The sequence below is a fragment of the Bacillus rossius genome, chromosome 1, assembly GCF_032445375.1.
Source record: "Bacillus rossius redtenbacheri isolate Brsri chromosome 1, Brsri_v3, whole genome shotgun sequence".
Classification (NCBI taxonomy): Eukaryota; Metazoa; Arthropoda; class Insecta; order Phasmatodea; family Bacillidae; genus Bacillus; species Bacillus rossius.
This window is the reverse complement of record NC_086330.1, coordinates 13,535,652-13,550,618: the sequence shown is the minus strand read 5'-3', so window position 1 is coordinate 13,550,618 and position 14,967 is coordinate 13,535,652. Positions and strand designations below refer to the sequence as shown.

At 38.2% G+C, this 14,967-nt stretch overlaps 1 protein-coding gene across 1 annotated transcript in view; it reads right to left on the bottom strand.

The window, feature by feature from the left end:
* LOC134532266 (constitutive coactivator of peroxisome proliferator-activated receptor gamma-like) overlaps positions 1 to 14,967 on the bottom strand; it is a 63,082-nt gene that overhangs the window by 4,998 nt on the left and 43,117 nt on the right. Inside the window, exon 6 of the mRNA XM_063368688.1 lies at positions 14,419 to 14,502. Within this exon, the coding sequence (XP_063224758.1) occupies positions 14,419 to 14,502 (84 nt within the window). The remainder of the gene's footprint in view (positions 1 to 14,418; positions 14,503 to 14,967) is intronic.

The window sequence follows — 14,967 nt, the reverse complement described above, 5'->3', positions numbered from 1 at the left end:
AGAACTTTTACTAAAGTTTGTTATTTTTTGGTGTAGGGGCTTCTTTAAAACAATCTTATGAATTTATCAACAAAATCTTTCAACTAGGCCTATATCTTCTTTCATCATTTATTTAATAATACTTGTGTGGGTTTTCATCGGTGTGTGTTGTTTTCAATCATATTATTTGCGGGGTAGGAATGTTGGCTCTGTTTGCAAGATAGGGAAGGGTAAATAGAATAACCTTTATTTTCACAATCACTTATCATTGTGGGAAATTCATATATAAATGGACTCATTTCGAGTACTTTTCAATTCCGGGATGGATGTACTTTTAACGAATACATGTGCATAATCTAACTACCACTATAGTTTTGTTCCATCAAAACATGACACACGATTGCAATATTTGGTGTCAAAAACGAATTAGGTAATATGGAAACTATGTTACCGGTATTGTATTTATCACAATATACGTCAAATAAACCACAAATTTATACACAGCAAAAATTTCAATGTTTTTAATACTAAGTAGGTACCATATTAAGTACTTAATGGAAGATGGTAAATATAACTTTCGTAACGTAATATTTAAATACCTGCCATTGCAAATCACACAAACAAATGTAATAATACTTAAAACATTAAATATTAGTTAAAATGTTACAAAAGTTTTCTCGCCACGCACACAGGAATTTTAAGGTTGAAAGCATCACATGGCGTATTTTTATCTGAATAATCACATAACATAATGAGGCGAATAAGTTATTTCTGGTTTTAAATGAAGTAATCTAATATAAGTATATAAACACACGCATTATTAAACGAGATATGTAGCTAACCTAAACTAACCAAACATACAAACGATTTAAATATTTTTCAGAACCATAACAGAGACTCCATTTTGGACAAATCATGGTTTCAAAGAATAAAAAACGCTCAAATCTCTACCGGAATTGTGATTCCGCCAGCTCACGAGGTGGCGGAATTAATCCGGTAGATTGTGACGTAATTCCGATACAAAATTCCGCTAGCGAGTGTTCAAGAATAGGGTTTAGCAAATTTCTGGCGGAATCAAGTAATTCCGCTAGCGGAATTCTTCCAGCAGCGTCAAGAATAGGGCCCCTGCTCCGGGCCAGCATTCGACACCGCTGAACATTATTTACGACGTGTATGCCGAAGAACTGTCGTTTCCTTTGGCATACTACGGTACTGGCAGGCAGTTCAACTCGGATCACAGACATATAATTTCTCAAGTTATAACACGGTAATTATTTGTTTACTTGATTTCTTTCCTGAACCCGACGAACGGAAATAATTGCAATCATAAACAAAACATGGAAACCCGAAGGACTTCTTAGTATTCAAACATAATTATAACATACATAAAATAGCGTATTTTATATTTTGTATAGAAAATATTACCTGTTACGTACACGTATTCACATAAATACATGGCCGTGTCCATGACACAGCCGCACCCCATTTTTTTATAGCTAATGCTGGGAATTATAACCAAAAAAAGAAAAGAAAAATTATATGAGCCGAGATTTTAGCTCAGAACCTCTTTCAATATAAGCCACAATATACTTTAAATATAATTTAAATTAGATCAATAGATTGTTGCAGCTTGAACTATTATTATTGCGGCACTCCCCTGCTCAGCTTAAGACGCTGATGCCTAACTAGCGTGGACAGGTGAAAACACTACAAATCATTAAAACTGTTTGGTCAATAGACTTTAATCACACGCGTTGGCACATCACACACAATAAAACAATGTACTGTAAACACTTGTGCCCTGATACCATTCACTGGTCAGTCCCGTGGTGTGAATTCTACACACAAATAGCTGTACAGAATGATAGTGCAGTCGGTAGGTGTGTGTCGACGGGAGTCGGCCAGTGCCGTACGTACGCAAACCGCGCGGGGAGGGTCACCCGGCGGTAGAACACAAGGCTCCAGCTTTATTACCCACGCAACAGAACTCGCTCAAGGTTGCAACACTGTGTCTCCCGTGACACGAACCACGTGCGCTCAGGACCGCGGCTGGCTGGCGCTATGGGCTGGCGACTGCTGGTGACGAGGGAGGGACATGAGATGACAAGAGTCTAGCGACAGCAATGCTACCTTCCTGCAACTGGCCGCAAATGCCGATCCTTTCCGAAGTTAGCCGATCGGGAGCCCCTACCCCCTGGATGTTTTTTATTTTTAAGCGCGCGTTTTTTCTCTCCAGTATAAAAATGCCACATAGACTGTTTAGTGGATGGTTGGTTATATTAGGTAAGTATAGCTACATGAAAATTACTGTAAAATCATTTTATGGTTGCTTAGCAAATAACTATTAAAAATGTAGCTATCCAGCGCTAGGAAACAGTTTACATGATTTCACAGTATCTTTAATGTAGCTATCCTAACCAAATCAACCGTCCACAATGTTTTAAAGTATTTATAATGTAACTAACCTAACCTAATTGACCATTAGTTATCATGACCTTACCTGAAAATTACAATTTAATTAATAAATATACTTTTATTTGCATTCATTATTCAAAAATATTTATTACTTTTGAAATGTTACGTGATCGTATTTATTTTTACAAGTACAAAAAAAAGTTCGTACCTGCCGGGATTCGAACCGCCAACCTTACGTATAGATGATAGCGCCGCTGAGCGCTCAGCCACGAGGCCATATTTGCTAATTGAAAGTTTCAGATGATATATATAATCGTGCCGCCGGCCCCGGAACGAGCCTGAGCAGTGCGGCAGCCGGCCCCGGAACGAGCGTAAGCGGTGCGGCAGTTGCAGGAAGGTAGCATTGCTGTCGCTAGACTCTTCTCGTGAGATGCGCGCAGGAGGGGCCGCGCCAATTCCATGCTAACGAAACTTAACTGTTCTTACGTAGACTTACAGACTAAGAGTCTTATAGCATTCCTTCATAATTAAATTAAGTTTTAACATGAATTTAACAGGTTTCATGATTTACGTGATTATTTCTGTTATGGATAATTATTGGTCGCTAGAGTCAAACAAACGGAAGATTTTTCGTAACTTGCTTGGACTATTCCACTTAATATTACATACTTAAACTTTCCCCATCAATTCTTGCTGAAGGGGATACTCACACTTAATGCCCTGAAGAGGCACTCCCATAGTAAAATGATATTACATTCTGAGGGGTGATGAGGGGGTGTTTAATTCACCGGGCACTCCCTGCCGTAGTACACGGGTGATGCTAGGGTGCGCGCCGTCAGCGGGGACGGATATTAGCGGCCTGGGGTCCGGGCTTGGTGACCCTAGGAGGTACGACGTCACCATGACAAATATCTACACCAGGCAATGTCAACGAAGTAGGAGTTTGGAACTTATTGTTCACATACACGAACACAAACTTTGGAAATATAAAAAACTAACAAACCATGCAAACAAAAAAAACAGGGAGAGTAAAAACACCAAAGTGCACCACTATTAACATTTTTGGGTTAATTACTTCACATTGCTTTATCGAATTTTTAGAGCGGTCCTAAAACCAGGTTGTTCAGTTGTTGCTTATATTTTTATTAAATGATAAATTCCAAATATCATATACATAAGAATAATGTGTGAAAACAGTTTATTTAACGGTGAATTTTATATTAGACAAAATTGTAATATTTATATTATCACCGGCTGTCGAACTTATATCAATATTGATGTAATTTTGCAAACACTCGCTAATGGTATTATATAATATTAATGTGTCTGACATGCTTAGCTCAGTGTGTCAAGCTTCTGATCAGAGATCTAAGGGCACAATTCTGATTTTCGGACGAGTCGGGAATTTTCCACTTTAGAAAAGTTTACCACTCAGGTCCAGAACTAGGGGGGTTGCGATTTCCTTTCACGGAAAACAATGGTAAACCATCGCACAATCAACCGTCTACGAAAAACCCAAGAACATCGCGGCGTTACCTGGGGGAAATGGTGCTCGGACACGAGAATAAAGGAATCATCATCAATGCTATTATCAGTGCCGGTCCTATCAACATTTTTAGGTGGTGCGAGATCTAAAAATGGCGCCCCTCTAAATAAAAAAAAATATTGTTAAACTGGTTGCTTAATTTTCCACCAAAAAAAGCAGCCGCCTCAAATTTTTAAGCCGAATTACTGCTGTCTAAAATGTTAAATCTTAGAAATGTTCGTTTGACCAGTTTGTGCGATTACCTATTATATGTGATAGATGTAGTGGACAAATGACAAATAGTAATAATAAATATAATTTTTGTCAACTTTAATTTATTCTATGTTCCATGCAAACATTAATCAAAAAGTATGTAGACATGTAGTAAAAATATAAAAAAAATACCTAGATAATCACTTTTCTAGCTTTAGCACTTGCAAATTTTTTTATCAAGTCAGAATAATTCAACTTTTGGGCAATAGCATTTTCTATAGACAAAATACCAAGATCGGACAGTCTTTCCTGACACATAGTAGACCGTAGGTAGGTTTTTTAAGTTTTAATTTACTGAAACTTCGTTCTCCTTTGGCAACAGTTATAGGCACAGTTAGCAAGATACGAAGCACTGTCGATACATTCGGGAAAATATCTTGCCAATCATTTTTTTTATAAGTCGAAGTACTTTTATTGGCTCTCCTGACTGAAGATCTCTTAGTAATGGGTTCAGGCTCACAAATTCTTCAACCAATTCATGACTAGATATGTCACATTTTTCTCCACCGGTTAAAGTGATTTGCAATTCAGCACAGGCTTTTTCCAACATGGATATTTCTGGAATTATTTTAATGTCGTATAAAAATGACCATGTATCATTGAATTTTGACAGTTGTTGAAAACGTGTAACCAATGTATTCTCAATTGTGTCTATCATCGGGTAAAAAACGTTAATTTAATATAATTCCTCCGGATCAGTTGGTGTTTCATCTAAGGCTTCGTATTCAAATAACAGTTCTTTTCTTCGCGATCGGACTGCCTTAAAAACTTGGTTTATTTCGGCTAGAGGCGCTATTTCTTTAGCTGTAATTAGAGTTGAGGAAAAGCTACGGTACTCTTTCACGAATTCCGAACAGTTTTTCAGTAATTGCGATGCATTTGGTAAGTCCATAGTTTCAGACTGCATAGCTTTACTTACAATGTTTACTTGAAACAATATATCATACCAAGCCACCATTGTAATTATGAACTCAAATTGCTCCATATTCTGAATAAGCGACAATGCTTCTGATGCTGCAACTGAGTCATTAGTTTCTTCATGAAGATTTTGAAGGGTTTCACGAACTGAAGTGTAGTTAAAGCGAACAGCAGCAAGACTAGAAACTCTACTCTCCCAGCGAGATTCGCAAACTTTTTTTTAATGATAATCCGTCTATGTGCTTGGATATCAATTCCCATCGTTTGGTTGATCCAGAGAATTAAACAAATAGTCTTTGGAGAAATCCAAATAAAGAAACAGATTTAACGGAACTTTTGGCTGCATCTGCTATCACCAAATTCAAGCTGTGGCAGCCACATGGATTAAAAAATGTCCGAGGATATAGGTTTAAAATTCTGGTTTGTACACCTTTGTTCACTCCTTTCATATTCGCTCCATTATCGTAGCCTTGACCTCTACAATCGTTCATGTCTAAATCAAATTATTGTACAATCGAATCAAGAAAGAGGCCAGTGAGTCCTGCTCCCGAAGAGTCACTTACTGGCTTGTAACCAACAAAACACTCTCGCACTTCCACTTCTTCTTCATTAACGTCAACGAACCGGAATGTTAGTGACATTTGTTCAATGTGGCTTACATCAGGAGTGCAGTCTATAATGATGGAGAAGTATTTAGCTGACTTTACCATATTCACTATATTATTTCGAACTTCACTTCCAAGTAAGCCAATTAATTCGTTTTGAATGCGTTTGCTGAAATGGTGGACATTAGTCTCTTTATTTACAACACGGTGGAGGTGCTCCATCATCACATTGTCAAATTTTCCTAATAATTGCACCAAACCCAAGAAGTTGCTTAGGGGTGTATAATGTTTCAGAGCTCCCTCTAAATGCCAAATTATTGCCTGCCAAGAAGAACACTATCGACATCATTCTTTCGAGGATAGCAACCCATCTCGATTTCTCATCTTCAATCTGTTTTTGTAATTGTTTGTCTATCCCACTACAGTTCTTCAACCTAATCGATGCTTGTATCCAACTGTTCAAAGCACATCGGTGATCTGAGGATGTTTCGTGTGTTTTGAGACGCGTTGATAAGTGCCGCCAGTCGTCAAATCCTTCTTTTCCCAAATTAGAGTTGGGGTTTGTGTTGAGTAAACGACAGCAAAAACAATATACTTTATCTGCAGATTTAGAGTACACGAGCCATCTTCTTTTAAAAATCTCCCCATTTGGCATTACTTTTTCAAAATGCGAATTTGAAAAATGACGGCCGTCACAATTCTTTGGGTAATTTTCGTTGTTCATTTCATTACAAACAAGGCCTCGAAGAAGAATTTCATCTTTTGTTGCAGAGTCAATAATAAGCGGCCATTTTGAAATATCATCTAGTTTTCTCTCTTTAAAAGATGATGATAACTATTCATCTGTTACAACTTCTTCTGTAATATTTTGAGATGCAGATGAAGTTCCAGGAACAGCTAAATCTTCTTGAAAATGGTGCTGTGTATCTTCAAGATCAGAACTTTTTTCAAGTGGGTCTTCTTCTATTGCTTGTTGATATTGAAGTTCTGGTGATGAAGGGTCAGATAACTTTTCGACTCTCGAAAATTTTGATAGCAAATTTGCAGATTTTTCAGTTTCGGCTTGCTTTATATGTTTCTTTTTTAAGTTTTGTGTACCAGACATTTTTTTTGAAGACTGTGACATGTTTTTTTAATCTGTAAAAGACACATTTAACCATCACTCGTTACATACATGATATCAGGAAATCAGTGACATAGAATAGGACATACTTGAGTTAAAGATTTTTAAATCTGATGTGAGATAATCTATTCCCACGGACCCACGCGATCGAAATCGTCGGCAGTAGCCAGTTATAAAATAATTAAATTAATTTTTTTTTTTCCTTTATTTAAGTTCAGGGACTATTTAAAAACCCGTTTTTGGCACTTTTTATTAATTACGGACCTGTTTTTAACCACCTTTATTTAACTGGCAGTTAGTATAACTGATTGATTTTTAATTTATTTTCCATTCAAAATATGTAAAAACTCAGTTACGCTAATTGTCACTTAAATAAAGGCAGTAAAACAGGCCCTTAGACAAAACGTTTTTTAATAGTTATTGGAAAAAAAATAAATAACTTTAACAAGAGTGATATATAATATATAGTAGGCCTATACAAATTTGTTAAAACAAACTAGTACCTACACCTTTACCACCTTATATATAAAACGCAGTATAGGCAAAGATTAAATAATAGTTATTACATAACAGGTACATCACTTCCATACAAAAGCTACCATACATATACTATAATAAATACACTACAAAAGCTCAGTACATCGGGCTGCAAGGAGAAACATACTCGACAAACGCGCGTAATCATTAAACGCCTAAGACACCGTGTTTAATCTCGCCGTGCGGTTTCGTTCGTTGATAAGTGGATATGTCTTATCGCAGTACCACAGAATACACTAGAAAGTAGTGGTGCACTGATATGACTTTACCGATTACCGATTCTTGAAACGTCCGCTTTATATGGTAATAAATTATTACGCTATTCATGTTTGGTCTTTGTGTATAATCATATGTTAACATTTAAATAAGTTAAGATTCTTATCGGAAAATAACTGTACTAAAATAACGGAGATAATTTCAGAACGATTGTGAACGTTTAGAACAAGTAAACGTTAATAACATTTCAATGCAATGTATATGTATGGTAATTAAGTGTCGCCAACGTCTTGTCGCAATATGTATTTATTTTTCGTTAAAACAAACATCGCCGAACATGCACGAAGATGCCATATTTACAAAACTTTTGATACGTTGCTGTTAATATGCGATTAATCGGTATCCGCATCTGTGCTCCACTACTGGAAAGGAACTTATATAAACAATACTTACCTACTTCTGTTTTCTATTAAGAATTCTTCTGTAATAATCTAACGACACACACACTGTACAACACAGATATACACTCGCGCATGTTTCAACGACTTGGCAATTCAATAGACAATGCTTGCCTAGCGAAACAAGTGACGGACGAAATTTAACCCCGCGCCCCACTTGCCCCTAATGAACGACTGGAAATTGGAAGACTCAGGCGCCAAGCAGTTCAAGTAACGGCCAGATGAAGCGCCACTGTAAACTGTGGGACACAGGATGTAAATAAACAATTGCTAGTAATGTAATACGAATGAGCCACGTTAAAAGAGCTGCCGTACACATAATCATTATTAATTTGGATTCATTCAATTTGAAGTGACACCGTGACTTCGGAGGGCGGGTACCTCAATTCGTCCATTTTACCGTGAGACCGATCGTCACCGTCGTTCGTCTCATGTGTCGGTTGATTTCGGCGCCCCCTCCCTTGATGGCACGCGGTGCGGTCGCACCTCTCGCACCGCCCTAGGACCGGCCCTGGCTATTATGTATGGAAATACTCCCGAATTGAATATGTATCACTGCAGGAAACATTTCAAGAGATAAACAGAATATTTTTTAACAGTCAGTATACAGCTAGGCGTTTAGAATTTCAGCTATCCGAGCCGAGCGGATCTCCATAACCAACCAGGCGATAAGTAACTAATACTCCGAAGAGATACATTCAGTGGAAGAACTAATCATTAAATAGATTTAATTTAAGCTTTCCTTTTTAGATTTCATAAATGAATGAATGAAAGAATGATTATGTTATATTATCTAATTAGGCGAAAACCCTCGGTTGGGAATTCACCCTATAAATAATGGTCAAGGTCAAGGTCATATATAAAATATGACAGGTCATTACAATGCTTGTTAATTTCATATTTAATACACAGCATACATATTTTATTTAGGTGCACGTTTGAAATGTTTTTAATTTTAATGATAATTTATTGTATATTTTAAAATATATATTTTGATAAGTTTCTTTGCTTAATTTAATATATAAGTATTTTAGTTAGTTAAAATAAAACCTGTTTGTTAAAATACTAAAAATCTCTATAAACCTTATATTATACAACGCATTCTATTGATGGTAAATAAACTAGCTTCAGTCACATAGATAATAATAAGAAAGAGAGATGAAATTAGGTGCTGTGGCAGTTTCTGAGCCAAACGCGACAGAGATGACATTAATTTAAACACACTGGCATACAGACACAGTTATAAAAAGTTGGTCCAAAATTTAACGCCATAATCGCCAACTATTTAGAGGCTACTGTAATGAAGTAGCATACCTTAAATTTTCTGAAACCAAGATGGCACTTTGAATTTCTAAGCCTCTTATTTTTTCTTCTATAAAATTATAAATTAAAATTTTATTATGAACTAAATATATGTAGTACATAAGTTATCGTCCGTATTTGCAGTACAAATTCATTTATCTTCAGAAATAATCAGCAAGAGACACAACTAACTATAGTGGAGACTGTAACTTTTTAATTGTACCTTGTTGCTAATCCTTCTATGTTGGACAATCAACTATGTGTTGGAATTTAATTTGAATTAGTTTCACACAAATCCTTATCACTTAAATATGTTTTGTTCTAGGAGGTTTAATATCCATGGGCAACAAGCCAGGTTGTGTAAAAAGTTAGCTACCATCTTCTTGTAATTATTGCAACAGTTATGTGCTTAAGGTAAACATGTAGTTGGGCGACATGTGTTAAAAAAAATTTTTTAAACAAAATTTAAACCGAAAATACTTTCATTCTATGCTCTTTAACTACCTCTTTTCATTAAACCCGGCGGAGATAAGAAATTCCAAATACTTTAGGAGATATCGAATTTTTTAATTTTCATCACAATACCTGTGCATTCATGCAGCCCTGACAATTGTTTCTTGTTTACGAGTATGAAATATTTTTCTTGCGGCATTCACCATTGTTTAAAAATAAGTTATAAAAAAGTTACGTGAGTTCCTACTGTTCATCATTTGTCCCGGTTTGTTAGGTCAGGTCAGTTACATTATAAATACTTTAAAACTAAAAAACCATTAAAATTAATTCATATTACTTTTAATGTCCGCTTAGTTTGAAAGTATTTATAATGTAACTGACCTGACCTAATCGACCATTTTAATTAATTAGGCATACACGAACACACGACAAAATAAAAAAAATCGTCGGTCGAATGATTGCACAGGTCTTGTATTGCAAAATAAGAACGGCGATATCTCCTAAAGTATTTGTAATATCTTATTTCCGCCGGATTTTATGAAAAGAGGAAGTTAAAAAGCACACAATAAAAGTATTTTATGAATTTAAAATTTTTTTTAAACAAATAGCGCCCAACTACATTTTTTACCGTGCTTAATAACCGTAAATTAATATGTTGTCTGATTTAGAATGTTTCCTAATAATTTTAACTAACAAAACCAACAGGTTATGGGTCTAGGATGTCGGTACGTATAGCGAATTTATATTGTCTCCTCTTAAGTGTAGAGTGTAAATATGATAGCGAATGCTGTCATTCGACTATAGCCAGCCAAACCAGTTTCAACTGGTTACAGACGAAATGAATTGACATCGTCCGGGACTACGGCCCCTCTTAAGTCCGATATGCCACCGCCCAAACACCATCCCTCCATTCAAACCTCCCACCTACCCGTGCGTACGTGTGCGTGCGTGTGTGCTCGCCCGGCAAGAGGGCGCTGTCAAGCCAGTGCGCCGCACCCCTAAAAACATAAGTATATATAATTGTGTTGTTTGTTTTTATATTCCCTAAGTGCAACGTGACGGCAGATCGGCCGGGAGGGTTTTGTGTACTTTTATTTTTTAATAATGTATTAAAATATCATAGCGTTTCCGGACATTCCCGAGGAAACCCGAAGTCAGACAATAATTACGTTTCAATCTTAATAACTATTATTTGTACAATCTTTTCTCTTCATTCAAAAATTGTTATATAATTTTCAATGCTTTCTTGTCATGTTAATTTAGTTTCCCGTGGCACGAATTCGCTAATATCTTTTAACAGCAATTGTTTCGGCGGGAGGACGCCATGTTAGTCGAGCGAGCCATGATCTCACCCCAGTCTTCCGCCATCAACGACCGAGAGCAGACGCATCAGCACTCCGGGGACCTCACCGCTTGTATTCTCTGCCAAGTAATTCTGTTAACTTTAATTTCATCTCAATCGCTTTCTTTTAGTCCTCGGAGCAGCTCTCGGTCGGGGGACTGCTTTATTAATTAATTCACGGCCAGTCTCGGTCTTTTATCTTGTACTACGTAATTCAATATGTGACCACGTGGTGGCGCATCACCTATAAACCGATTCGTGCCGCGGGCATTTTTGTACTGTTTCAACCGTGTACGTGTGTGAGCAGAATTAGCGGAATAAATCAGACGTGCGAATTTAACGTATTATTCTTTTATTTTCTATCTGTGTGACCACGTGGAGAGTGACGGCGTGTGGGACGCCTGAGAGCCCACTTCGTAGGGAAAAGCGTGCCCGACGCTGAGAGCGGGCAGGAATTAGGGCTAGGCGTTTTCAAGGGGGAATATCACGTCTCACATGGGCGACGTCACGCCCTGAGTTAGGAGTCTCACCGGGTCTACGTGCCGTACCACGTGGTGGCGCCCTCTAACAATCCACCGTAAAGCCGACCGATCGACCCCCCCCCCCCCGCGACAGAATTATACAAAAGCAACTTTCCATGCTTAAACCCAAACAATTATTTTGAAGGGAATTTACGACCAAAGCAAGAGGTGATTCAGATAAATTGATGGAATGCTGCAAAGCCTGGATTTGTGAAAATACAAAATGTGGACCAGGAGAGATTGAACAGGAAAATTAGGTTCTTCCTAAACAAAAATGTGCCGGACACTTAAATGATATTGCAGAATGCGAGTTAGCATTGAAGACAACCGTCGGTGCTCCATCTAATCGCACAGGTCATAATGCTTCATCGGGGCCTCCCTAGGGTGTTTGTTCGTGTAGAGCTCATAGAGCTGGAGCTCAAAAAGACACACTATCATTCGCGGGCTACCGACTGCTTAAGGCGTAACTGCGAGTTGGTACCAAGTATGTTATGGGATAACTATGATGTGACATAAGTTCTGATTGCAAGCACAAAGGACACTAATTGATAATGGTGTTGTCAGCCGCAGTGTGACTGTAGTATTACACAAGTTACAGATACTGATTACATGTCTGACTGCAGGATGCTGCTCATTATATGAATCACAATTACACGAAAACACTCGCCATTGTGCATCTGGTGCATTAAGACATGACGATTATTACTGATACTGGTATGTCAGGGCGGAGGGCCCCTCAAACACATGTGCCATGTGGGTGAGGTTCATAGCCCGCCGTGGAAGTCCTCGGGCGAATTAAATGTAGGTAATGTTCAAGTTGCATGTTTGGCTCGTAGGCAGCCATGTGCTGGCTAAAGTAGAACGCCTTGCAGCAGAGTTCTGCATTACGTGAAATCTGGACCACACATCGTGGTCAGGTGGCGAGAGTAATACATAAAATATGTAAAACATCCCCTGATGAGAAATATAAAAATAAGTTACGCGGCTGGTGTGTTAGAGCCAAGCCGATGGGGGCCAACCGCTGAGGATTAAAAAAGACCTACTAGTAGCTATATCAGTGATGACAAAGACGGTGAGTACTTCGGGGTGCGCCAAGTCGTCTGGCCCTGCCACAGGGTGAAAGCCAACTGAACGAATCTCTAATAGCCACCCGGCTTGGCCTACTGTTGCAGTCCCTCCAAACTTCTTTACTGCACTTAATACTAACTCGTGTGGTGTTTTACAGGTTCCACTCACACCTTAATTACACAGATGTACAAAGATTGTCATGTAGAAAAATGCTCTCTGTTAGCTATTACATGGTTACTTGCATTAATCACACTGTTACACGAGTGTGGTGTTTTAAATAAACTATATAAAAATCCCTAAGGATACTAATGATTAAATAACTATAATTAAATTCGTAGACAGTGTAGGCAGGCTTCCGCAAGACTCGTTAAGGGTTTTAAGATTAATTAAAGCCTACTGTAATTAAATAAGTAAATACAAGATAAAAAAATTCACTTCGTGGAGGATGCGCACAATGCCTCGAGTGGCCAGCAATTAACTAACTCTCTTCTACATATCCCACGAAGCAGTTCCTACTTACCTTTTGAATGCAATCGGAATGTAACTTACGACAAAACACTTTACTCTATGGAACATCAATAATATTTAAATGTCCATTGTCTCTTTGGTCAATGTCAAAACAAACAACTTTCACAGATTTGTGTTTACATTTAGCACTACTGTGACCCTGCCTCGGTTCAGAAACGAATGTTAGACATTCACATTACCAGAATAAAGGGCTGTGTTTTCACACAATAAATCAGCATGACACTAGGCAGGAGCAAACAGTTCAGTTAATTGGATGGGGAGGTGTATAAATCTCTCCTGTGTTTTCACATTTATTCCTTCATTCCTCTTTATTTCTATCGTGATTTCACTCGCATGGTTCAATTGTCATTGATAAATTTAAATGTGTATTTCTCAAACCTCAGCTTTCAGTGTTTCATTACAATATTTTCTACTAACATTTACATGACTGGTACCCACCTTATCTACATGTATAAATACTGACATAGTACCTCCTTGGCCCTTAATTTAAGCCCGGGTCCCAACCCTGTCTGTACTGCCTGCTACCATCGGAGCACGCCCTGGGATGGGCACCACTGCCGAGTCCAACACCAGAACTGTCTATTGTTTATTTCCTCAGAAACTCTTTCGGAATTTTAAGTCATCAAGATGTGAGTTTATCATGTTTTTTACAGCTTTTAAATACAGTCTGGCAGCTCCCTCATCTATGTAGTGCTGAGTTACTTCTGCTCCTAGCGAGCGGGAGCCGTGTCTGACACACACCTGACTTCAGTCTTCCTTAGACACTGCCAAGGTCCGAGTGGGAGTATTGAGAATAATAAGGGTATGTCCACGGGCCCAGAACACAAGGGCTATCTTGTTCAAGCTATCCTGCACACCATCATTGTTCTGCAGCGTAGGTGACATCCTTGGTTAGCCACACTGGCCGAACGGTCGACGACTCACCTTCCTGTCGGAAGTTGCTCTTCCTGAGAGAGCTGGTGCCAGGCTACAACATCTACTAGTAATGCTACGGAGAGATGTCCGCCAGGTCTCCACCACTCTGTCGGAGCTTCATTACACACACACACACACACACACACACACACACACACACACACAATAATCTCTCACACCATTATTCTTTACATCTCTCTCTCGCACTCACACAAACAAACAAATTTAGTCAAAACATACCTGAAATTGTCGTTGGAATCCATTTTTCCTTTCTAAAAATTGTTCCAGGAACAACTTTCCATCATAATACAACCATGGCATCATCTGTAATAAAAAAAAAAGAATTTGCAATTATCATAATAAAATATTAAATTACTAAAATGTAAATTATTAATGTGTTGCACCTGCATTATTGTTCTTTGCCTATATTGAGAAATGAAAGAACACTGTGGTGTCGTCACCCCTCCGAAGGCCATAAAGCCCAGCCTCCACCCGCTAGGATTAAACCCCACTAACAGAACGCACCCCTAGCACGTTTCACCTAAGTCAAGCGAGCCGCCGATGCCGGTGAGTGCCTTCACAGATTACGACCATATGCCAACACCAATAAACAGTTCTCATGCATATTAAATTACTGTGATTAAGTAAGTTAATTTTTATTCACAGAACAACCCTTAATAGTAAAAGTGTGTTGTAGTTGTGCAGCGGTTTCCCCCCTGGGAAACCGCAATTAATAAACGTCCGGAACGTCCCTTGCGGCTTTCCGCCAATAATTAACCACAGTGTTAA